Here is a 24,086-nt window from a genome sequence, read left to right as displayed (position 1 = left end):
ATAATCGGTGTAACATTAAGTTGAAATAAATCATTTCAGAAGTGATAAACCACAACATATTCCGATATTTTTAACGATTACAAGACCTACAATTGTGTATCATAACATACTTCTGTCTTTTTGGCATTATTTGGAAAAAATTGCCCCTCATGCCAATAGAAATTATGTCGTCTGCAGTCAGAAACTGACACCCAGCATCATACCATAATGATAGTGTATTGATAAATTTGTTTGGGTATTGTTTGTCAAAAATGGATGTAGGAAAGCACGAAAACGGTAAGGAAGACTGTGGACATAACTTACCCTCTGCACTCTCTCTCTTTCTCTCTCTCTCTCCCTCTCTCTCTCAATTGCAAAAATGACTTTTTTTTTCAATTTTCAGCTATGTAGCCTATGTTCTTATAGAAGTGAAGATTATTTTCACAATTTTACCTTAACTGAAATAAGTACTAAGTCAACTTGCCTGCATGGCAAAAGAGCAATACTGCAGTTAATTAATATTGTGAAGGGGTTCATAAGAACTTAATTCGATCTCCCCTTTATGGAGTGGACTCAGTATGAGAGTAAAAGTACTCCAGTTGTCATGCATTCCATGATAAACAGGTATAAAAATCTAAGTACATTTAAAAAGGGTGGTATTACATGTCTGAAGATCAAGATGTCTATTGATGGTGAATTAAAATTCTTTATTAATGACAGAATGTTGTTCCATGCAACAAAGGTTGCTAAAATAAAGTAGTTCTTTTAGACATCCGTCCTGAAGTGGCAAATATCATTTGTCATGGCCCACCATGAGTCCTGCCTGTTAGTGGACTGTAGTAGATGGGAACGGAACTTCAAAAGTATGATGGTACATCTTGTAGAACATGATGACACAATTCCTCCGAAATTCCAGCAGTAATTCTCAGCCATGTTGTTGTATCATATTGATCACACTTTCTGGATCCCTGGATGAGTTATTGCCTGTTGTAAACCTTGCTGCTTGGTGCTGTGCTTTTTTTTTTCTTTAAGTTGGTGAATCAATTGATGCTGGCAGAGGTCCCATTACAACATAAACCTAGTTAATCCAGTGCTGGTCATACCATTGTTGTGTATGATGATTTCTGATGTTTTGTGGACAGGTTTTCATGTTTCTCCTTAAAAATCCAACAGATCGAGTGGCTTTGGCAGCATTTGAGCTGATTATACGATCAAGCCATGACAGATCATTGTTACCGTTAATTATAATCCAAAGGTATTTACCTTGGGATGTCATTCAGGATGTGCTGCATGGCCATGTAGGTGGTACATGTAGTACATGTACTTCTTGATAGGATTGGGTTTCTTAGAAATGTGGATGGTGGTACATTTCTTAGGGTGGAATGCTGCAGCTATGTGCCAATCCTTTTTCCACTTTTTAAGAGCCCCCTAGTGGACTGCATCATCGATGGATCTTATTGTCCTTTAGATTCTATGTTGGATTGAACTAATTCTGGGAGGTCATTGGTGTAAAGCAAATTAAAATAACAGGGAGCCCATTACATTGCCTTGTAGTACTCCAGAGTTCATGTCGGTTATGCCTTCAACCATGGAGCACCCACTGTTATCTGTCTGATAGGATTTATTTAGCTCTCGATCCACTGTAGAGTGCAGCCCCGAATTCCATTAAAGTTCAGTTTGGAGGAGGTGTTGGTGAGGAACCTTATTGAATGCCTTAACAACAACCAGAGTATATAGTCCAAATACATAGTAGTTCTGTCTGCTCCTTATTTTTAATCTCAAAAGATACATGTTATTTCAGATAGTCAGCCTTTTATGAAATTAAGAGTGATTCCTCTAAATTTAAAAAATAGTATTTTGGCCCATTTTTAAAGAGGGTGCACATCAATGTGGCTTATGAGCCTGTAGTTTAATGATATCAAGTCAGTGAAGAAATAACCTTCAGTACTAGGTAGTATTTTATTCATTTGAAGCCAAATAATTTTATAACATGCATGCATTTTTTGACAGAAGTACAGACTGATGTGAAGCTGTTACTGGAATGCTTAAAATGCCAAGTCAATAACCAGAGTGCAGTGAAACAAGCCCTTTTAACATTGTCTTCCATTTTCAGTACTTATGGTAGGTATAATTATATGATTATGTATTAGTTGTGATGTATTTTTTTTAATTTATAAATTATAAATAGCTTTTTTTTTAAAGAATTTATAAAATTAAATTTCTTCACTTTTTCGTATTTCAGATTTTGTCAAAGAATATTTCAAAGACATTGGAGGACTTTTGTTTCTAATGGATCTTCTGACTTCAGTAGAAAATTGTGAAGTTCAAGAGAGAGCTTTATTTTGTCTTGGTTGTGCAATTGAAAGGAATGGTAATTGAAAAAATACTGGTATAAATGTATTACATTTGGCTGTGAATTTTTTAAGTGTTTTTCGCAGAAAGACGGTTCTGCTAAATCAAGTACATCGCTAATTGCTATTCCTGTATGTATAAGAATAGGGACATTCATAAATATGCTAATTCAAATCCACCATAACTTGTTGAAAAATAATTTTACGCCAAATATTGTACATTCTCTTTAACCAAACTGCATTATAAGGATTAAGGATTATTTACAACTGGTCAGGCAAAGATAATATAAATGCCATACTATATAGGAAAGTTATGCAAAAACTGTATAAGGAAACATAAATACTAAATTCCTTAAGGATGATGCAAATTTCATTGATTGCAAACAAAGTTGAAAGAAAGAAGAGACACATATTTCACCTTAATTGTCTGTTCAGATCTGTTGGTTATCTGTAATCCATGCAATCTTGAAGGTATTATCAAGCTCAACCAGCCACTCTGTTGATTTTTTCTTACTTTGAATCACTGTAGTTGTATAATGTTGACAACATTAAAATATACATCTATTTCATAATCAAAAGATCATATTTCTTGTAGTGTTTTGCCAGAAATCCCTTACAACTTGCAACATTTTCAAATTCATTCAAACAATATTGTCAAGAGGTTCAACTGCCAAAGTCAAGCAAGCAGCAACCTTTTTCCTCATTAATCTTGTTTCCAATAATGGTAAGTATCATGATGTACATTAGTTGTTACTATATATTATGTATATGATAAATGATTAATTCTTTAATCACTGGCTGCCTATTATATATCTACAGTGTAGTAGTTTATGTTTCCAGCAATAAGAATCCTCCGTTTCCTTTCCAGGCGAGGGTCAAGTATTGGTGAAACAAAGTCAATGTCTGTCTACTCTGATTGAATTGCTAAGGTAAGTAAAATTTTCAAATGAAAAAATATACATTTATTGACTCTTCATGTCAGTTAATATTTCTATCCTCTCTAGTACCGTATACCAATTGTAAAATTAGGCGACCTTGAGTTAGAAATAAAGTGTACTAATCCTGTAAATTCTGAGTTTTACATTTACAGGAGAGCAAAGTGTATGGTAAGAGATATATGGTATTCAGTTTTTTAAAACATCTGTTACTCATGCAGAAAATAGGAAAAAAGGAAATTTACATGTAGATCTGCATGCAAAATCTCTATTTGGATGAAAAGTAGAAAAAAAAATTAATCTGAAGTTAACCTTCAAAGTAGTGTTTTCATAAAATATATATGCCTTGATATCTGTTGCATATTATTTTTTTTGCAGCTTCTCATTGCCAATAAATATTAGAGAGAGTGACGCAAATGAGCCTGGATGTGAGTGGTTTAATGGATCTGGACCAACCAGTGTAGAGCTGTGGACTAGTGTAGTGAATGCTTTGTGTGTCAGCATTAATAATCCTCAAAATGGTATTGGTTTAAACAAATGAGATGAGTCTTTTCACAGGTCTTAACACTGATAAATATGTCCAATTCCAAAACAAGTTGTAGCGAATAGAAAATATTTTAGAAAACATTTTCCAAGAGTAATACATGTACATCCATGAGTTCATGTTTATTTCAATATTGAGAACTGACTTGGATTGAGCACTGATGATTTAATTGTAATTTTCATACTTATTTTCAGAGGAAAATCAAAAAGTGTGTGGACTTCAACTTCCATTCATTCTGAAACTCTTGGAGAAGCAAAGTGAAACGTTTCTCCTGGCAAGACACTTGATGTTTCTTCTTGGCTTTGTTGTGTCAAATAATAGTAAGTGGTATTTAACAGCCAGAGCTTAAATTCAAATGAATAGCATCTTTTCTTCAAGACTATAAATGGTAAAAAAAAATTGGGGAAAAGAATTTGAATGTATTAAACCTTAGTATGCAGAATGATACAACTTTTAGGGTAAGCCATTGTGACATCATCAAGTTTATACAAGTGTACACCTTTTTATCTAGCCAATTAAACAGCTTGTAACAAACAAATATTGAAATTGAATTATATATTTTTTTTAACGTGGAATTTTGAAATCATTCCTTAAATTATTGGAAATGTGATATCAGGCAGTTTTAAAACTGCTAATAGTGTAGTCTAGATTTGATTAAAAATGAGTATGATAGTCTTTCTTTGAAATGTTGCATTCCAGAGTCCAATCAGGATCAGGTTAGAAGATTAGGAGGTTTGGACATTTTGTGTATGATTCTTAAACAGTGGTATGAAAAATCCAGCTCAGAAGTGTTGAAAGAAGTTGTTCACATTATCACCACCATTGATTCCTGCATTTCAGATAATGGTAATAAATTGCAACTTTCTACCTAAACATTTAAGCTAGATTGTACAGTAAAACATGGTTAAAGCAAGATGCCAGGGACAAATAAAGTTGATTCATTTTAAGATGATTCATTGTATTTGATAAGTGTATGATCCATACCAAGTTTAAGTATTATACTGTAAATTTTGTATTTTTTCCATAAAAAAGTTTGAAATTATTTTTTAATTGTTTATTTGATCTTACTAAAGAGGTGTACCGGTATTTGCATTTTATCATTTTTATTAAAAAGATTCTTAAATAAGTATACCAATTTATACTTAATGATGCTGTAAATGGAATGCCAATGCAAATGTAGGTAAATGTGTGAATTTGCCAGTATAATGTAAGAAGGCTAATAGGAATTAGTATGGGTCACAATGAGATTCCATAGTATAGTAAAAAATATCTTTTGTTGTCATATGATTTGACAGGTAGATGTATGACTATCTCCTTGTTAAGTTCATATACTTCTGGATTTATCTTTTCCAACTATTTAGCTGACAGTGCCAATATGCTGGGAAAATCAGGAGCCATTCAAATATTGGCAAATGTCATTCATAATGACTGCTTAGATACTGAAGACAAGATAAAAGTAACAATTACTTTGGGACATGCAATGGAAAATTCAGGTCTTCTTCTTTTATATATGCTGCTATTTTTACATGTAATTTCTATGATTATGTACTTCTGGTATAAAAAATATCAAGTATAACCTATACAAAAAGAAGGAGAAACATGACATTGTTAATTCATTCATTTCAGCAACTAATCGAAAGTTATTCCTAGAAGCTGGAAATAGTCTGCAAGATGTTGTTCACATTTTGACATCATCTGAAGATGAAGAATTGGTAAAAGCTCTTAAATATGTTCTACAGATTAGTGTTCAAAAAGGTACGCTGTATACTTCTTCATTGTCAAATCATGTATTTACTTTAATTATAGCTAAAATCTACTTATTAATTCTTGCATGTTTTCCTTTTATATATTTCCTTACATTGCAAAGGATATTGCATTTTTAGAAATACAAGAAAATCATGTATGCCTTATATGCCTTTATTTGATATTCAAGTTTCAATATATCATAAATTAATTATTTAATTTTAGCCTATAAATCTGATTAGCGTTTTCTTGTTCATACCAAATATAGTGCTCATGAATCTAGTATTACTTTTAAAAAATTGTCAGATGCATCTTTGGAGAGAAGTGTACAGTGTTTTGAGATGCAAATATTACATAATTAAGTGATTTCATTTTCTCTTTGAATTTGCTGCTACTTAGAATTGGTAATAGCGACTTTGTTCAGTAATGTCGACCTCATTTAGTCGTTGTTGGGGGAGAGAGGGTAGTTCTGCAGCTCTGATTAGAAAAGGAGGGCCCAGTTTTACAAGAGCATAAAAAAGATTAGTAAAAATTTAAGACTATTTTATCTATATTGAATTTTACAAAGTAGGATGATAGAGTTAAAAATTTAAAGTTTTGTCATTGTACAATTCTTGGGAATCAGAGAGAGGCCAACAATTCCAATTTTACATTGATAAAATTTTAGTTGTAAAGGTGCTTGGGTGAGAGTTATGCCAATTGGCCATTGCTGCTCAGATGAGCAATGTGGCCCCTTGGCCTTTTGTTAATAATTGGTTCCTTTAAAATTTTGAATATTTGTATTTACATATTTTTATCCTGTATTTTCTTTTATAGATCCATGTAATGACAGAGACTGGCAGCAACCAGAACGAGATAATAAGTATAGTATTTTTTAATGATTAACTCATATTGTATAGTATTTCAATGAAAAAATAAGAGAAACATCATTTTTTCCTCATATAATCCTAATTTCAGAGGTATTGGAGAAAACATTTTGAAGAAAATAAATGATTTATCAATGCGCCTTCACTCTGTAGAAGAGAGAGAATGTGAATTCACAAACGCTCCAAAGGCAGGCACCTTAAATCATTTTGAAAGGTATTGGTCTGTTTTCAATCTTATATTTAGTCTAACACATATCAAACTATGACCATTATTAAAAGTAAAATTGTGATTGTCTCCAAAGCAATAAATCACAGACATGTATGAATATCAATTCTCTGGAAGGATTCAAAACAGACAATGAAGTGAAAAATAGTAGTTATCTTAATACCTTGGATAAATCTGAACTTCTAAAGGTAATTATTACTGATACAGTTTAAGACTTGTTATCAAAAAATCTCTTTGATCATTTTGACTGATTTACATTTGTTTGTTCTAGCATGCGTTCAATGTTTTTGAAGGAAAAACTGCCCTAAAAGCTTTATTTTTTTCAAAGAATGCAAAAATTTCAGGAAAAGGCTTGATGTCATATTTTTAAACTGAGGTCGTTTAAAAATCAAAGTACTGATAGTACTGAAAAGCGCTAACCCAGCTTCTGTTTGTAAAAGATATATGTATATAACATTTTAGTTTCTGTATACGCAATATATTTCCTCATCACTGCGTGGCAGCCCCTGCAATGATGTATGTAAGCCCTGTACATCAAATTCACAGTAGCCCGTACTAGCCCGTGCAGCTCCTGAAACTGGTTCCCTCACCAGTTTAAATGATGTAAACTTCTGCTCATAGGGGGCGGTTATTCCTTGCACCGGAAGTAGAAGTCTAACGACAATAAAGCGCTGAGCTATGCTTAGCGCTTTAAAAAGGAAAATAATGAGAGAACTTAACATGTACTTCTGTACAAACATACGAGGTTAAAAAAAAAAAAATACGTATTAAACATTCTTGCTGTCTGTAATTTAGTTTTCATGAAAGACATAACTAATCCATCATTTTTTAATTGATATATGTGAAGGTTCATTTTTTCATTGAAAGTGTTTTTGTTTATTTGTTTAGCAAATAACATGTTTTGTCACCACAGAGCACGGCACGTAACTTATACCATTGAACACCTTATTTGTTTACAATTGCCTAAGCAAGTTCTTATATCATTCATTTTTTAAATGTGTATATCTTCGTTTATAGTTAGTAAAACCCGGAACGTCAGATGAAACTTGTAACTTTTGAAACAAAAATCAGATTGATGTTTTCTACATTTAATCGAAAATATTCAGTTATTCATACAAACATGCGTACTCTAAACATTGTAATCAGGTAGATTAATAAATTATTAACAAAATTACACGAAACACTGTAAGTTTTAAAGATAATAGTAACTCAATAATGATATTGTTATGTTGCTATAACGAGATACATGTACATTATATATCAAGACTGTTCCCTTCATGAGTTTAAGTTTTGGTAAATTTAGGTTTTTATTCCAGCAAAGTTTTGAAAATTGTGTTACCCAAAGCGAAGAAACTTTGGAAAAAAAGCAGCGATTGTGCGAATCTTCTCGTATTGATTCACCGACAGTTTCCACGAACACAGTTCAGAGAACAAATGGTGACATTTTACAACAGAAAGTTCAAAATACCGGATGGCAGTCTCCAAACTCATCTGTTAAGAGTTTTGATGTGGACCTCTCTGAAATGACCCCCAAGAAAAACACAAAACATATCGGTTCCAATAGTGAAATGACCAAAGGAGAATTCAAAGTTCCGCTGCATCCTCCGCCTAAGAGACGATCAAGCTGCACAAGACTTCCTTCAGTTGCAAATTCTATTTCTGATGTTGAAAGTGACCATGGGTTTTCTGACATCCAGTCGGAATTCGACTGGAAACTTTTATCTGGTGTTTCGTATGAAACGGGTGGGAGAGGTGAATTTTAGCTATAAACAAGTGCATTTTTATTAGTAAAAAATCTCCTGATATAAAATCTAAACTGGCAGTGATTCAGAGAAAATATTAGAATTTTGTACAGAATTTGTAATTCTTATTTGCAGGTACAATTGGTACACCTTCCAGTGTATTTTCGGTCATTCCCGTAGGAAGATCAAAACAGCTGTATAAAACACCTGAAACCAATCAACTCAAACAAAACAAATTTTGTTTTTCTGATCCAAGGTTCAGTGTTCAGTCCGTCAACAGCATAGATACGGATTTACAGTCACGCAAAGGTGAAGGTAAACATTATGAGCGTGGAGATATCACCTAGTTAATTCTCTCTTTACCTTAAGGTTATTTATACTGCTTATCTTTTTAGAGGATGGGTGGAGAATGGTGTATATTGTTTTTCGCTCTTAAACATTTCAAACTCTTTAAATTTCCTTAGTCTGAAATTTTAAGTTTTACCCTTTGCAACGAGAGGTTTTCTTTTTTTGAACCGTGTGCTATTATTGCCAGCAACTAGAGTTCAACCACTGAACAGATTTATAAGTAACGGCCACAAAGTGTACAGTTACAACTCGAAGAAAATCCCAGTTTTTCTTTTTTTCATTTGGGATGATACGTTATTTTAAGTAGAGAAAGTTGGCCAATATTAATATATTACTAAAAAAGTTTACCAGCGCATCTCCTATAAATTTACTAAATAGAATATCGCTAATTATAATCTTTAAATGTATCATAGACAAAAGTGTAAATCTGCATATTTACCTGAAATTCCGAATCCATTTTTGTTCTAGGAATTTGCCCCTTTTGACTTCTGTTGGGATGTGTATTGAAACCTGAAGCGGTAGAGGGGCGTTTCAAAACAGATAATCTGGACATTTGTTTTTTCTTCTTCATTTTTTAAGTTTGGATTCTAGTATGTTACCAAAACAGTTTTTCAGTGCAACTTGTTCGAAAACAATGAATACAATTTCAAAAAACTGAAATATAAGAAAACAATGAATTCTCTTTTTTTTCTTGGAAATTTGTCCTTTGTTAGTTTAAAAGTTTGGAATTTACTGCCAAAAAGATTGTCATGGCTCTTTATTCTCTAACTTATTTAAATTAATTAATGTAATTTAATTTTTTTTTCAAGGAAATTATACCACTTTTTTCGAATACATGTATTTGTTGTATTCAAAACATACTTCCTCATTATGAAACGTAGCATTGTCAAGAAATGTAAATAATTTAGATAAGATTTAGCAAATACTGCATTTAGATTTTAGCTTTAATTCACGTTATGAACCGTATCTAGTGCATAAAAAATACACAGTAACATCATTTATTAAAATTCTTTACTGCATAAAGTTGATAAAAAATCTTCCCAGGTAAAATGTTTTAAACATAATATGTATACTTGTAGGCATTTCTTGTAGAAGGAAGATTTTACATACCGAGAAGTTTGATGAAGAAAGAAAATGTATAGGTAACCAAAGAAATGAATGTCTTGATTTAAAGAACTATATATGATATGAGTTAAATTTGGCCCCCATAATTTGCCATTTTTTAAAGTGTTTCGGGTACAATAAAATGTTATGTTATTTTTTTTAGAAGAGTTGATATAAAATATATTTTTCACCTATTTATTTTATTTATTTGTATTCACTGGCAGTATATGACGTCAGAAGTGACGTTATTTCTGTAATTCAGTCAAAATCAGTCAAAAATTGACATTTTTCTTATCATATTACGAATGGGAAATATAGAGCGCATGCTTGAATAAGAAAATTTTTTTTGTCACTTATTAGTCTTGGCTAAATATATCTCTGATTAAAATATTTTGTTTGTTCAAGCGTGCACTCTATGTTTTCTGAAAGAAAATTTGCTTGAAAATAAGTTAAGCTGTTTTATGCTAAAAATACAAAAATGGCATGAAAAGGTTATCTTTACGATGTCACATTTCTTCTAAATAGTGGGCACTTGAATCAAAATGAACATAATGTAAAAACATCACATATATATCTGTACAAAGAAAACAAACAATTACAGTAAAATGATGATGTTCATTCTAGGTGACCATTTTAGGCCCATATCATATATAGTCCTTTATAGATGGACTGATTCACAAAATTTATACATCGCTTATTCTGTTATTGCATACTTAATAACCCTCCCGCACCCCGCGGGAAAATCCCACGAAATGGCATAGAACTTTTAAACTTTTGAATATGAAGAAAGAATAATATTTAGATACAAAACAATTCACGTATATTTGTTTATGTAAAACATGGTATTTAAAAAATATAATGAACATACGTATTAAGGTACATTTAGTTTGGGTGATATTACAGCCGGTGGATAATTGAGATTGAATATAACCTTATTTTACCGGTAATACATACACCAAAAACCCCCAAAAACATTTAAACAAGTAATTGCTTTCTTTGGTCATTCATGCGGGAAATGAAGTTGGCGATATTTGCATAAAAAATAATGTGTGTTATGTGAAAAAAAATTCTTGCAATGATCGCTACTTTCAAAACCCGCATGAAGCATAAAAACATTATATTGTTTATATTTTCAATTTTCTTGTAGCAAATTCATAAATTGTTCGTAAAAAGTAAGAAAAATGGACTAAAATATTGTTAATATACATCAGTACGTTAAAAAAAGAAACAGACAAATCATCTCCAATTGGAATTTGAGTCGGACATCACCATGATTATTTCGTGCAGTCCGTGATTTTTCTTCGGCCGCTCTAGGTTTCGACCAATCGATAAAATGGATGTCTTGTAGATTTCAGTCGTGTTAGTCTCTACAGAGCTATGAATGTACTATCAATTTCCGTAAGAAATAGAGAGAATCATACTTGGTGGATGTACTTGTATAAGATTACAAATTTTGTTGTGGTACTGCATCATATAAGTTTTAAATACAAAATAAAGTAAGTATGCATCAGTTCATAAAAAAAAATTCAGCCTTTATATCAATTTGAAAAATATTGGTCATCACTAGAAAATGTTGATTTTTATTGTATTAGTCTATTTATGATTATGATATGTAAGATGAAAAACTCATCTCATGCCTTATGATTATTTATTTCTTTTGGTGAACAGCGGGGAATGAAAAGTGTATTATAAGGGGAGATAACAAAAGAATTTCAAAACATGCAATACAGTTATACAATCATGCATATATTTGGATGCTTCAAAAATACAAATTAAAATCAAAGTACTGAAAGTACTGAAAAGCGCTAACCTAGCTTAGTTCTAAGAAAATTTACTGTGTGCAAGCGTAGACGGAAATGAGCCTTATTGAAATTTTGGTTTATGTTTAATGAATATCAATTTAAAGTATCGAAGGCCAGATTTCTTTAAATATATGTTACTTTCTTAAGATGATGTGAATTAAAGCTGAACACGACTTGTATATGGATACTTGCCTGAAAAACGATATGTTAAAATCACGAATTATACCTTTTGAACAGTAATTTATCACAGTTTTTGACATTTTCTTGCAAAGAATCGATTTTATTTTTCTATATTTAAGCTTCTGAATACGCACTATATTTTTTCATCACTGCGTAGCATCCCGTGCTGATGTACGTAAGCCCCGCAAACCAATCGTATCTACTCGGCCATTTCCGTCACCCAGATAACTGGTTCCCTTTACCTCTTACCAGTTTAAATGATGTATATTTCTGCTCATAGAGGGCAGTTATTCCTTGCACCGGAAATAGAAGTCTAACGACAATAAAGCGCTGAGCTATGCTTAGCGCTTTAAAAAGAATGATTCCAACTTGATATGGGTAATGAAATGGAATGCATACCACAAAACTAATGTTTGTAACTTTCTAATAAAGAAAACCTATTTATTTCTAAGGATGTAGCGGTATCAACACAACTGATGATACACAGCTGAACAGCAGAACAATCAACATTGTCTTGGAGACTGATCCATACACCTGCTTGTTACACAGACAAGTCCGGGAGGTTGAGAGGAGTTATATACAGAAAATGAAGAGCCAGAACAGAGAAAGACCACTCTACAGAAAGCAGCACAATTACACTCCAAGTAGTCAAATGGTATATGAATTCAGCAGTGAATCTGAACCAGAGGTAATCAAGTTACCATGCCATTTAATTCACATATCACATTAAGCCATCACAAATTGAAGAAATGACAACGGAAAGTCATCATCTGTTTTTCTGGAAACTAAGATCAATTACATATTCCATTAAGGTTTCCGCTCCAGATACAATTGGGAAAAGGAGTTCAATCTTGCAAACTTCAAAATCCACGAGGAAGAGGAGGCATCGAATTCCATACAGTCAAGAGGAAGTTGATAATTTGTTAGAGGGAGTTCAAAATTTAGGAAAGTTTTGGTGCCAGATTCTTGCAACATACAAATTTCATCCTTCTAGAACAGCTGTAGATTTAATGGAAAAGTTCAAGAGACTGACGGTAAGAATTCTTGTGAATAAATGCCCAATGGTTGCTTTTCCTTTTATGCAATATATTGATCGATAATAATGAGAATTCAAATATTTTTGCTTATTAATATGGACAATTGAAGATTGAGATAAACCCTATATCAAACAACCAATATGTTTCTACACTATTACGATGTAATACTGATGATTCCTGATTGCCTCATTGACATACAACATAATAGCAAAATACTGGTGTTATGTTTAATACCTGTTGACAAGTGTAAAAATTCTCTATCGACCAATTGGCAGGGAGGTAGTGGGCATTCTTGGCATATATCGATGCCAAAGACAATATTATATACATGTACTGATAAATGAGTGTTAAAATATATGTCGTCAACCCGATTAGAGATAAAGAAAAATTGTTATGGTTTGCTTTCAGAAGACAAATGCGCCAAGAGCAAATGGAAGTTTAAAAAGTGTTCCATTCTCAATGTGTGAAGAGAGACGATTAATGAGAGGTGTCATGCAGCTTGGTTACAGTTGGAAAACTATCTTGAATTCCTATAAGTTTGCTAATGTAAGAACAGCTGAAGATTTGCGAAACAAATGGAGATCTATGAATAAATGACATTATATCTCTTACATCTTACATTCAATGATTTTGTATGTGTGATGTAAAATTTATGATATGTATTTGTATTTCTTCTTGGAACATAATTTGTTAATGCTTCTGATGTCATTGAATTAACGGCATTTGTTAGAATTTACGAAGGTCAGTGTTTGGCGCTTTTGGATGTTTAACACTTTCATTCATCTCTATATCCATTGAACCTATCTTAAATAACAGAAATACTTTTTTATTTAAATACATCAATTAGACATTACTTTTAGTAAATCTTGACGTTAAGTTGGTTCAACCTACCATCTCAAGGGAATAGAAAAATGACCTTAACGGAATTTAAAGCTCAGCATGAAGTTAAAAAAAACATAGATGAAGGAAAGATATTTAGCTCACATTTGAACTGAAATCTCATTAGCTTTTTTGTCACTGTTTTGTGTTCAGAATGTATTCAATTTCTGTAAACAGAGGACCAGGTCCTTTTCAATTGTACAAATATTTTTCGAGAAATAAATCCAAAAACCAAATCATTAAAGGGTTGCTTGTAGGTTTTCTTTTTGGACTCATTAAGGTCTTAACAAAATATTATACCGTATTTTTAATAGTTTATTCTCAATCCATGTCATTATCTCTCCCCCTTAAGTGACTATTTTTGGAAAGTGACGTGGTATAAGCAAGAAAGTAAATGAATTGTGTTTTAGATAAGCAATGTTATCTGTGTGTTATCTAGAAAAGCTATTGTATTAAAATTGTTTATAAATACGGAAATTGATTTTGAAGCAGAGAGAATAGCGAGATTGACTTTTTGTAACGGATACAACATACCTGTAGAAGGAAACGTCAACACTTTAAAAAATAAATTTTGTTCATGTAGTAAAACGATAAATGATACCGTATATGGTTATGTTTGTGAAATGTATGAATATTAGTCATGTTGTGGTAATTAACTGATTAATTAAGTTAAATTTGTAAGTCCGAAAAGCAGTGAAATACCCTTAAGAGAAGCATCAACTTGTATCAAAGGATAGAAGTCCGGCCTCAGGATCATGAAGCATTTTTAGACTTAAGTCTAAATTGCAATCCTTTATAAAATTATTATATGTCATTAAATTACCCTTAAACTTTTTAACTATCAACATAATATAGAGACACTTTCCAATAGCATTTCATTTTTTCGATGTTGTCAATCACAAGACAATAAGACAGTGTATAAAATTTGACTTAAGTCTAAGACTGCTTCATGATCTTGGGGCCTGTACAATACATCTTGATTTGTGTTATTGCATATACACTATTGTGATACAAACATTATTGTTAAACGTGTTTTACCTAGTTGATAATATTTTAGTAATTTTATATATCAAATGTTTGTTATTTGATTATAATTTATTTTACAGATCTTTGTCTGAAATAAACATTTTTTTTTGTCATATGGTTTTTGTGTTTTGTACTAACATGACCAGAGTTAGTATTTGTATCACGGTGTATTATATAACACTGAATGTACTGTAATTAAAAAGCAAATACATGTATATGCAAGAAACTTGTCTGCGAAAAAAAATCTCGTTATTGAAATTGTCGAAGTAATTGAGTTTTAGGCTGGAACTTTTAGAAAGGATAACGTTGCCCCTTTACGTATCACAGACGGTCAGCAGAAAGTGAATAGACTTTTTTTCTTGCACGTAAACATGTAGGGAAAAACTGCTTGAGGAACCATATAACATTCATTTACAAAGATAACGCACGTGTTCATAGATATAAAATTCCTTTTATTAACAAAATCTACTTATGGTAGAATATGTATAAATCACATTTTGTAAAACAATGAACACAAATATGGTAGAGATAGACACCAAGTATGGATGTACATGTATACACATTACAAACACCAGTTTATGACAACAATAAACACTGAATTATAGTGTGTAGCTCAAAGTTGATTGCACTTCTTTTTTTCTTAGGAAGTACAATCTAAGTCAATGTAATGGAATGTCATGGAAGCATCTTTGCAACCTAAGATAATTTAATGGAATGTCAAGGAAGCATCTTAATCTACACAAGATTAGCTGCTTTGGCCATTGAATGAAATATACTATTTTCATCTTTCAACAATACATCTGGACTGTCAAATTCTTTAATCTGGCCTTTATCTAGTACCATGATTCTGAAAAAGAGAAAAAAGTTTTAAACTAATTTACATGAATTATGTGTGAAACTAAGGGTTCCAATAAAAAGCTTTTGCAACAGAGGAAAAATAGATGGCTGATTTACTGCGGGTTTGAATTTAACAGTACATAATTATAAAATGGGTTACTACACAGATGATTGGAGAGTATCTCAATTACCTGGAGTAGTCTAGAACTGTGTTAAGTCTGTGGGCTATAGTGAGGATAGTACAATCAGAGAACTCCCGCCGTATAGTGTTCTGGATCAAGTTGTCTGTTTTCAGATCCACGGCGGCTGTAGCTTCATCTAGGACCAATATCTTGGACTTCTTCAGAAGTGCACGCGCGAGGCAGATCAACTGTCTCTGTCCAACACTGTAACAACACACAAGAATATAAATAATCTTTTTTCAAAAGTATATTTCATTCAAGATTCGAAGATGGAAAGGCCTTGCGTTTCAATATGTTTATATTCATGTTTAACGAACCTGAGATTTTCTCCTCTCTCTGAACATTCGTAAAGTAGGCCACCTTCGAGAGATTCCACATAGTTTTTAAGATGAGCGTGTTCCAGAGCCTCCCATAAATCCTCGTCAGAGAAAGAGTTGAACGGGTCCAGGTTCATTCGTAATGTACCAGAAAACAACACAGGATCCTTAACAATGAAAAAAAAAAATCAATTCTGTGAAATTCTGAGTCCATGTACTGCATTATATACAAGACAAGTTGTGATTACTTGTATAGCTTCTTTCCAGTAAATTTATTCATTATTTTTCTCAGACGGTAAATTTATACCTGGGGAATAATTGTCAGCTTAGAACGAAGGTCGTGCAAGCCAATGGTTGATATGTCTACATCATCGATGATTATACTTCCGCCAGCCTTTTCGAGAATTCGAAATAATGCCAGAGTTAATGATGATTTCCCTGCTCCCGTTCTTCCAACGATTCCAATCTGAAAAACAACGATAAATCTAACTTTATGGACGTAAACACTACTATTTATCCTAATGTATATATAATATATATAGAATGTCTGTTCGTAAAACTTTTTTATGAAATATTTTATTTTTTCCAAAACAAAATATGTATGCCAAATTTGTAGTCCATTTTATAATAGAAATAAATAAATATAAATATATATTTAAAAAAAATGACAGAAAGATTAACTGTATCTTTTACCTTCTCCCCGGGTGTAATATCGCAATCAATTCCTTTCAGAACCAATTCCAAATCCTCTCTGTACCTCAGACTGAAATTGGAAAACTTCACGTGACCTCGTTGAGGCCAATTAGAAGCAGGTTCAGTTTCTTTGATTCTCCAATCAGCTTCAGGTTTAAGGTTTATGTATTCCTGGATTCTTTCGACCGTTATAATGTTTGTGTCCATCTCCGTGAAAGCAAAAACTATCCATCTTAGGGTATCTGTAACCTAAAACATAGAGATTCATAGAAAATGATTGGATGATGGTAAAGTATTTAGCAGTATTTTATTGACGCTTATAAAGGAAAGTGGAGTGACAATAGACTTTTTTAAAATTAATCGAATTATATCATAATACAATAGCTTTAGCAATTGCAAATGAATATGATACTTACATTGCCAGCATATGTCATGATCAAAGCTATCATTCCGCTTGATAAAACATCTCGACGGTAACAAGCCAACACGCAAGCAATGAACACCAACAGATTTCCCAAAAATCCTAAACGAAAGTTCAGCCACCTGCAAAATACAAAATAATTATGAACAAGGAGTAATAACTGCTTTTTTGTCGAATCACTGACGAGAAAAACAATGCAATTTTACTAAAGCATTTTACGGACTAGTTCTACTACATTGTAAACAATAGTTTGCCTAAATTTCATGCAAACACCATTTTTATCTCAAAAATGTTTAAATAAAGTTTTACCTCTTTCAAAAATAACAAAACAAAAACATAAATATTATCTACAAACTTATTTTTTAAATGAATTCCCTTTGTGTTCCCTTCTGGTTATCAGGATCGATGGTTTGAAAAATATATTACTATTCCAACGAAGCTTATTATTTTACTTCAAAGTAATAAATTATATAGCTAAGCATCCTTTACAAACCTGTAACAGGAAAGAGTTGTCAGTTCAGCTTTGTGATACGCATCTCGTCGACGGTCACACTCCTGCGCAAATAAAGATGTTTTGTTGAAAGCTCGAATGGTCGTCGCTCCCTGGATAGATTCACTGAAGAAAGAATACTGGGGGGATCTGAGCGCTTTGTTCATTCTTCTGCATTGACACGCTGCAACACTAAATAATCTCTACAATGGAAGAAAACTAAAACGTAAATTTTATTTGTATATGTAAATGTGTAGTATATCAAAGTTATTATAAAGTAAAATGCTAGACTTTGAATATCATCCTAATGAGTAAAGAAAACTAACTACTTTTCAATATCTTTAAAAATAATGCCAAAAATAAGCCGTTCAATTTATTCTGTCACATTATTGTGTATATACCTGAATCAAAAAATACATGATGAACAGCGGCACCAAAAAGTAGACCATTGACGGCATCCCGGAAGTGATGACAATTAAAGTGAATACGATCTGCGGGAAGGTGTGCATAAAGCTCTTGGTAACCCACGGAAGAGAGTGTTCCAAACATTCCATGTCTTTTGAGAATCTATTGACCATTCTGCCAACTGGAGTATTTTCAAAGAAACTGAAAGGCGCTCTCATCACACCGGCCAAAGTCTTCTGGTGAACCTTTTTGGCTGATGTTACCACGATGAATATTACAGAAAGTTCTCCAAGTACGTTTAAAAGAGCTGCAAAAATCAAGAATATGGTCAATAACAATTTTCCTGGTACATATAGGGTGTAAGCCCTGAACAACAAGCGTGTACTTACTGTTGATCAGACCAATGAGTCCAAATCCCTTTATTTTGTATCCTTGTGAGATGACTTGGGCGCTTGAATTAAGTTCTGTTTTGTTGTCCGAGATGTCAGAGTCCCATTCACTGAGCCAGTAATTTTTGTAAAAGTCGGCAGCGTTTTGTGCAAGACACGCCGCAAACATGACTAAAAGGACTGGTCCTACGATTTTTAGATAAGTACCATAGGCGGACCATTTTGCCTACAAAATTTTAAACGTTTTACGTTTTAAAATTCAATTCACATCAGAAAAAGGAAAAAGGAAAAGTCAGTTTGTAGGAAAGTAAGTAAGCAAACAATATTCTTTCGAGACTTGACTCACCTCATCAAGATTAACAGACTCTTCTTCGATGAATTTAGAATCTTTACATCTTTCCTCGTTCTCTGTGTCTTCTTTGGTGTTTAAATGATCGATTGTTGACACCTGTCTGTCGAACGATGCGGGTCTAGTACTTCCATCGGTCGATTCATCGTCAGAACTTGATTCCTCCTGAAGGTGGGTTCGTACAAATTCAGCAAAGGCACCATTTCTCTCCATTAGTTCCGTATAGGTCCCGACTTCTGATACTTCTCCGTTTACCAAACTGATGACTCTATCCACGTATGGTAAGAAGCTTATGGCATGGGTAACAAGAACGCGGGTCTATAAATGTAAGAAGTAAACATTAGTCATGCTATAGCGTAAACAAAAATCATGAAAATTGTGAAAAGTACGTGTTTGCATTAAAACAAACCAACCTTATTTCTGAGAAGCCCTCTATTTCCTATCACTTGATCAAATAGATGTCTGCCTACACGAGCGTCTACAGCACTGAGGGGATCGTCCAATAAGTAAATGTCAGCATCATCGTACACTGCACGCGCCAAACTGACTCTTTGTTTCTGTCCACCGCTCAGATTAATTCCCTGTGAAAAAAAATTCAAAATTAAAATTTAATACGTACATTCTTAATAGCATTTACTTCAACTGCACAGGAAAGCTAAAAACGCTAATTTTAACTACACTCCAAAATTTTGCTATAATTTTTTATCTGAATTAAGTGTGTACAACAAGTATTTTCAATACCTTTTCTCCTATTTCTGTTTCATCTCCTTTAGGAAGAATGTCAAGATCAGCTTGTAAAGCACATGCTTCTACTGCTTTTCTATAGTTCTTGACATTCATTTTTCTTCCAAACAGAACGTTTTCTCTCAGGGTATTATTTTGAATCCATGCTTCTTGGGTCACAAATGCTACAGAACCTTTGACATCGACCGTTCCAGAGATTTTCTCCATTTCTCCAATAGCGGCTGACATAAGTGAAGATTTTCCGGCTCCAACCGAACCAATCACTGCCACCAGTTCGCCATTAGAGACATCCACATCGATACTGTCAAATCAAGTTTACAAAGTTATAGCCTTCATTAACATTGTCAAATTCGACAGAGACATTTTGTATAAAGATTTAATTAAGAAGCTAGCATTCTAAGTTTAATTAACATCACATTATCACTTTATCATGTAACTTTTGTCGTTACTTTTTTAAGGAAGGACTTTTGGCTTTGTTCCATGTGAATGATGCAGCTTTCATTGTTATGGCTTTCTCTGCGTCTTCGCTGTGTTGAATGGCTGATTCGTCTATTTCTTCACGATTCAGAAATGTTTCAATTCTTTTAAGGGAAACCGATAACTGTGAAAAATTACGATTGAAAATCAATAAATATAGAAAGTAGTATAACGTTAAAAAATAGCTTTGATATTCTAAACAGTTATTTGTAACAGCATACTATAATAGACGACTTGGAAGACTTGCGATTGGTTTTGGAGTTTAAGCAATATGTTAATCTTGCATGCATCCCACTCACCTCGATAAGAGAGGTAATGGCTATTGGCATATACATAAGCGGACCACGGAAAGCTGAAATCATGGACATTATGAAATAGATTTTCTTTGTTGTTAATACATTTCCCTCGTCTAGCCACAGGTACACCGCAAAGATCGAAAAAGTGAACTGCAAAGAAAAATATCAAAAAATTTGATCAAGGATTCTACCATCAAATGTTAATAACAGTATGATGAAATAAAAACCCAATTTATTAAAAATTAAAAACATTGTTATGTATAATTGTTTCTTACCAGAAATTCGGACATTTGCCAGCAGAACATATTAACTATGTCTAGATATCTATTCTTTGTCTTCTCGTGAATTTCCTGCGATCTTATGGATCCAATTTTGTCTCCAAATGAGGATTCCCATGCATACAGTTTCAATACCTGCAATTCATACAAAGTCATGTATATTGAAGCCCAGTATGTTTAACGGATGTCAGTGTACAATTTTTGAGAGAGAGAGCAAAAGAGAGATATTTACCTTCATTCCATTGAAGACTTCATTCAGAACTTTCATTCTTTTATCTGTTATATCTTTTCCTTCTTTCTGTAAGGCACAATAAAGTTATATACATGTAATGTGAGCCTATATTAGATAAACGCATTCGCAGACGTTAAGGTATAAATTTAACTTACATTGATTTTGTGTTGAGCTTTTGCAATAACAGCAATTAATGGAACAAATACTACAAGGAGAAAAAATGCAACTAGAGCAGACGATCCCAGTTCCTGGTACAAGAAGTACATCGCTATGCATGCCTGGACAGGCCCAAGCAACAGAAGGTGCAGCTCAAAAATGGATCTGTGATTAATTTTCGTGGCGTCATCTGACATCAGGTTGACCATTTCGCCAACAGTGCATTCCTGCTTGGCTTTATTGGAAAGTTTAGCCATCTACAAAGAGAAAATCAAGAAAGGAATGGATGTATGAAAATTTAAAAAAAATGGAAAATTGGAAAAACTTTGCGATAATATTGTTACTTGCTGTTATACCTTTCTATATATGGCACCACAAACTGAAGTCCTGATTTTGATTCCAAGCATATGACCCACGTGGTCTGAGTGAGTGTCTTGAAATGTGTGTACAACACCGTACAAGAAGTAAGCAGAGGCAAGAAAAACTCCATGCCAAAGATAGTCGTCTGCATCTTCAGCAAAATTTATCAAACTCCTAGAAATAGGAATGAATTGTGATTTCATATTTTTTTTCTATACGTTTGATAATAACATATTTTTTCAGAGCACAATTGGCCTATAAAGGTATATATTCACATAAACCTATGTCAATTTCCTTTACATATAAAACATTAAAATCTGACATGTGCCTACCTAAATATCAGAGGGCCAATGAAACTATATAGATATATTGGGACGGTTATTAGGAAGTGGATGAATATCTCGTAGAAGTGGATCTTCAAAATAACTCTGGACAGGCATGCTTTTATGTTCCCGCTGCAAATATTTTGGTTGACATCAGTTCTTCTGAAACATATTAAAAAATGTTGTGACAAGTCCTTTCATTACATAAACTTCATATTTTGTTTAATTTAATTTTTATAGGAAATATTCACCTTTTCTGTCGATTCGAATCATCACGCCAAGCTTTCTCAAAAACTGGAACGGTGGATTCTGCTTTTAAGTCAGCCGAAAGTTCTATCAAATCCTTTGCCTCTAATGGTCTCTTGTAGGCGTCTTTCACAATTCTAAAAAAAAAATACAACAATTTTTAATAAGTATCTTAGAGAAGTTTGACATTTTTCAAATTCTATAAATATTTATTTTTTCATTGTTGTTTTTTCCTTACCTTGTAAACCAGGAAAATGCAAGCGCCGACATGATGGGGCTATTTTCAAGACACGATTTCTATAACGATAAATTGTATATTATAATTCTGTATAAAGACATTTGAATCATTATTTCAACTTTTCATGAACGCATGAATCTAGGGACATCATACCTTAGATTTGGAACCGTCATCCTCTGGAAAATTGTCGATGAAAAAGCCAGTGAGGAAAAGTTCGGCAATGGACAACAGGAGTTGTAGAGGCAGCAGGCAAGCGCTGAAATGTAGGCTCATTTCCTCCTGTAACAATACACAAATTTTACACGTGTTTATATATTTCATTCAATATAGTTTTTAAAAAATTGCAAAATTTCAACATTTTTAATATCTTTTGTTTTATAATTAAATTATAATCGATTTCCTTAAAAATTGGGGAAGAAAGAGTTCAATATTTTTACGGTTTTTTTTCTTCATTTAAACGACACATTTATCGTTTGATAAGAAAACCTTAGCAATACCTGAACGTATAATCCTCTGATCTGAGACTGGAGGTTTAGAGTAAGACAAACTGTCGTAAGAAACCAATAAACAAATAATAGTCCAGAAGATTGCATTCGATGACGTCGTTCTGTTAACATGACGTGGTTAGCCACCATCTGAAACACAGACACAAAAATCACACATGGTTGAAAGAGGCCTACATTATCTAATAATATACGACAAATTATAAAGTTTATTTCTTGAGAGTCTACTTAATTGTACAGTGTGAACTAACCATAGTAATTCCTGTCAATGCTGGGGAGATGAATTCCGGTTTCACCATCGACTCCGCTAGGGAATTCACAAACACAGTCTCGATACATTCTAGAAACGCGAGAACAGCAAGACCAAGGCACAACACCTAGAACAAAACAAATCAAACAGAAACTTAATGTACAGCCCTTAATGATTTTTATTTGATCAAATTGAAATTATCAGGTACTTAATTTAATTTGATAAATAAAATCAGTAAATGACAGTACCAGATTCCTAATGATACGCGATGTTTGCGATATTTGCCTAAAATCGCGAGAAGAATATCTCGCTGATTTTAAAAGCTCGCTTTTAGTTTTTGGACAGATTTAAACTAAATGAAACGATGAAACAAATCGGCGTTGGCGATTTTATATTCTAGTGAGTTGTTGCACAGTTGAATCGCGAATTTAAATAATTATGTACCCGCGTAGAATAAGGAATCTACAGTACTGAGCAAACTTACATATTTGGCAAGGCTTAACGCTGAATGGCACACAGGCTGGGATTGTCTTGAACATTCCTTAGAGGACAATATCCAAAGTCTAAGAGGGGATATGACAAGTAACAGGATACATGGTATCCATCGGAGTATAGTCTTCTGGAAGCACGTAGTCAGATCCGGATACGCAGTATTCCATGTAACGTTGGAGTCCTGAAAATAAAATTAATGTAAATCATGCAATGTATATACTCGATGTTATATTCTTAAACAATTAAATAACAAATGGTAAGGAAATGAGTATAAAGATAAATATTTCATATTGTTGTGCAATCGTCAGAAATTATTTTTATTCATTTGCAAAATTTGAAGATATGAACTGAGATTTTTATATTATTTTTTTCATTTGAGCAAAACAATGCCGTATTTTATTTTCGATACATGGGTAGTAGGTCGATTTCAAACCTTACCCACAAAGGATCTCCTGAACACATCCTTTCAATCTTGTTGACGATGTGATCGTTCATTTTGTTCTGTAGTCTTTATCATAAAGTGTCAGGTATGATTTACCTGTTAACCGACTCGGGGTATATATATGTGGTCCTGCGTCTAAATTTAACCAGACGGCAAAGCGGGAAACCCCGCCTGACGCATTTAAATGTCTTGGATCTCTGTTCC

At 33.0% G+C, this 24,086-nt stretch overlaps 2 protein-coding genes across 10 annotated transcripts in view; one reads left to right on the top strand and one right to left on the bottom strand.

Moving 5' to 3' along the window:
- Positions 1–138: 138 nt before the first annotated feature.
- Positions 139–24,086, top strand: part of LOC105318686 (telomere repeats-binding bouquet formation protein 1) — a 39,609-nt gene continuing 15,661 nt past the window's right edge. The window contains exons 1-19 of one of the 7 annotated variants that reach the window (XM_034482634.2): positions 140–276; positions 1,990–2,100; positions 2,222–2,350; positions 2,926–3,054; positions 3,199–3,259; positions 3,644–3,786; positions 4,004–4,129; positions 4,509–4,655; positions 5,171–5,302; positions 5,436–5,564; positions 6,369–6,414; positions 6,510–6,632; positions 6,721–6,832; positions 7,961–8,396; positions 8,522–8,695; positions 9,814–9,876; positions 12,273–12,508; positions 12,633–12,854; positions 13,266–14,875. In XM_034482634.2, the coding sequence (XP_034338525.2) occupies positions 252–276; positions 1,990–2,100; positions 2,222–2,350; positions 2,926–3,054; positions 3,199–3,259; positions 3,644–3,786; positions 4,004–4,129; positions 4,509–4,655; positions 5,171–5,302; positions 5,436–5,564; positions 6,369–6,414; positions 6,510–6,632; positions 6,721–6,832; positions 7,961–8,396; positions 8,522–8,695; positions 9,814–9,876; positions 12,273–12,508; positions 12,633–12,854; positions 13,266–13,454 (2,733 nt within the window). In that variant the 5' untranslated portion in view covers positions 140–251 and the 3' untranslated portion in view covers positions 13,455–14,875. Of the gene's footprint in view, positions 277–1,007; positions 1,092–1,989; positions 2,101–2,221; positions 2,351–2,925; positions 3,055–3,198; positions 3,260–3,643; positions 3,787–4,003; positions 4,130–4,508; positions 4,656–5,170; positions 5,303–5,435; positions 5,565–6,368; positions 6,415–6,509; positions 6,633–6,720; positions 6,833–7,960; positions 8,397–8,521; positions 8,702–9,813; positions 9,877–12,272; positions 12,509–12,632; positions 12,855–13,265; positions 14,876–24,086 lie in introns of those variants that run through there. The other 6 variants (XM_034482633.2, XM_066079018.1, XM_066079017.1 and 3 more) reach the window with 6 other exon arrangements.
- On the bottom strand, positions 15,284–23,950 carry LOC105318660 (multidrug resistance-associated protein 1). Of its 3 annotated transcripts, none has more exons than XM_066079011.1 (26): positions 23,879–23,950; positions 23,433–23,621; positions 22,950–23,075; positions 22,693–22,830; positions 22,349–22,474; positions 22,196–22,254; positions 21,963–22,094; positions 21,721–21,870; positions 21,385–21,562; positions 21,028–21,285; positions 20,873–20,938; positions 20,638–20,775; positions 20,366–20,512; positions 20,039–20,190; positions 19,587–19,890; positions 19,259–19,426; positions 18,843–19,163; positions 18,497–18,722; positions 18,104–18,414; positions 17,706–17,905; positions 17,208–17,334; positions 16,792–17,040; positions 16,406–16,564; positions 16,099–16,265; positions 15,791–15,985; positions 15,284–15,609 (listed from the first exon to the last, which is right to left on the bottom strand). In XM_066079011.1, the coding sequence occupies exons 1-26, from the start codon at positions 23,933–23,935 to the stop codon at positions 15,498–15,500; spliced, it is 4,455 nt and encodes a 1,484-aa protein (XP_065935083.1). In that variant the 5' UTR covers positions 23,936–23,950; the 3' UTR covers positions 15,284–15,497. The 3 variants fall into 3 exon arrangements, with proteins under 3 accessions (XP_065935083.1, XP_065935084.1, XP_034338523.2); XM_066079012.1 differs by having other exon boundaries at positions 21,721–21,843; XM_034482632.2 differs by having other exon boundaries at positions 15,285–15,609; positions 21,721–21,873.

This window comes from Magallana gigas, chromosome 3 (assembly GCF_963853765.1).
Source record: "Magallana gigas chromosome 3, xbMagGiga1.1, whole genome shotgun sequence".
Taxonomy (NCBI): Eukaryota; Metazoa; Mollusca; class Bivalvia; order Ostreida; family Ostreidae; genus Magallana; species Magallana gigas.
This window is presented reverse-complemented; position numbering and strand designations above follow the sequence as displayed.

Bases quoted from the DNA above. Each gene is read 5' to 3' on its own strand.
- LOC105318660 (XM_034482632.2), bottom strand. From the start codon at position 23,935: ATGAACGATCACATCGTCAACAAGATTGAAAGGATGTGTTCAGGAGAT. The intron at 21,874-21,962 runs GTGAATATTTCC...AATATGTTTCAG, and splicing joins GATTCGAATCGACAGAAAAG to AAGAACTGATGTCAACCAAA. The intron at 16,565-16,791 runs GTAAAAGATACA...GTTGTTTTTCAG, and splicing joins ATATTACACCCGGGGAGAAG to ATTGGAATCGTTGGAAGAAC.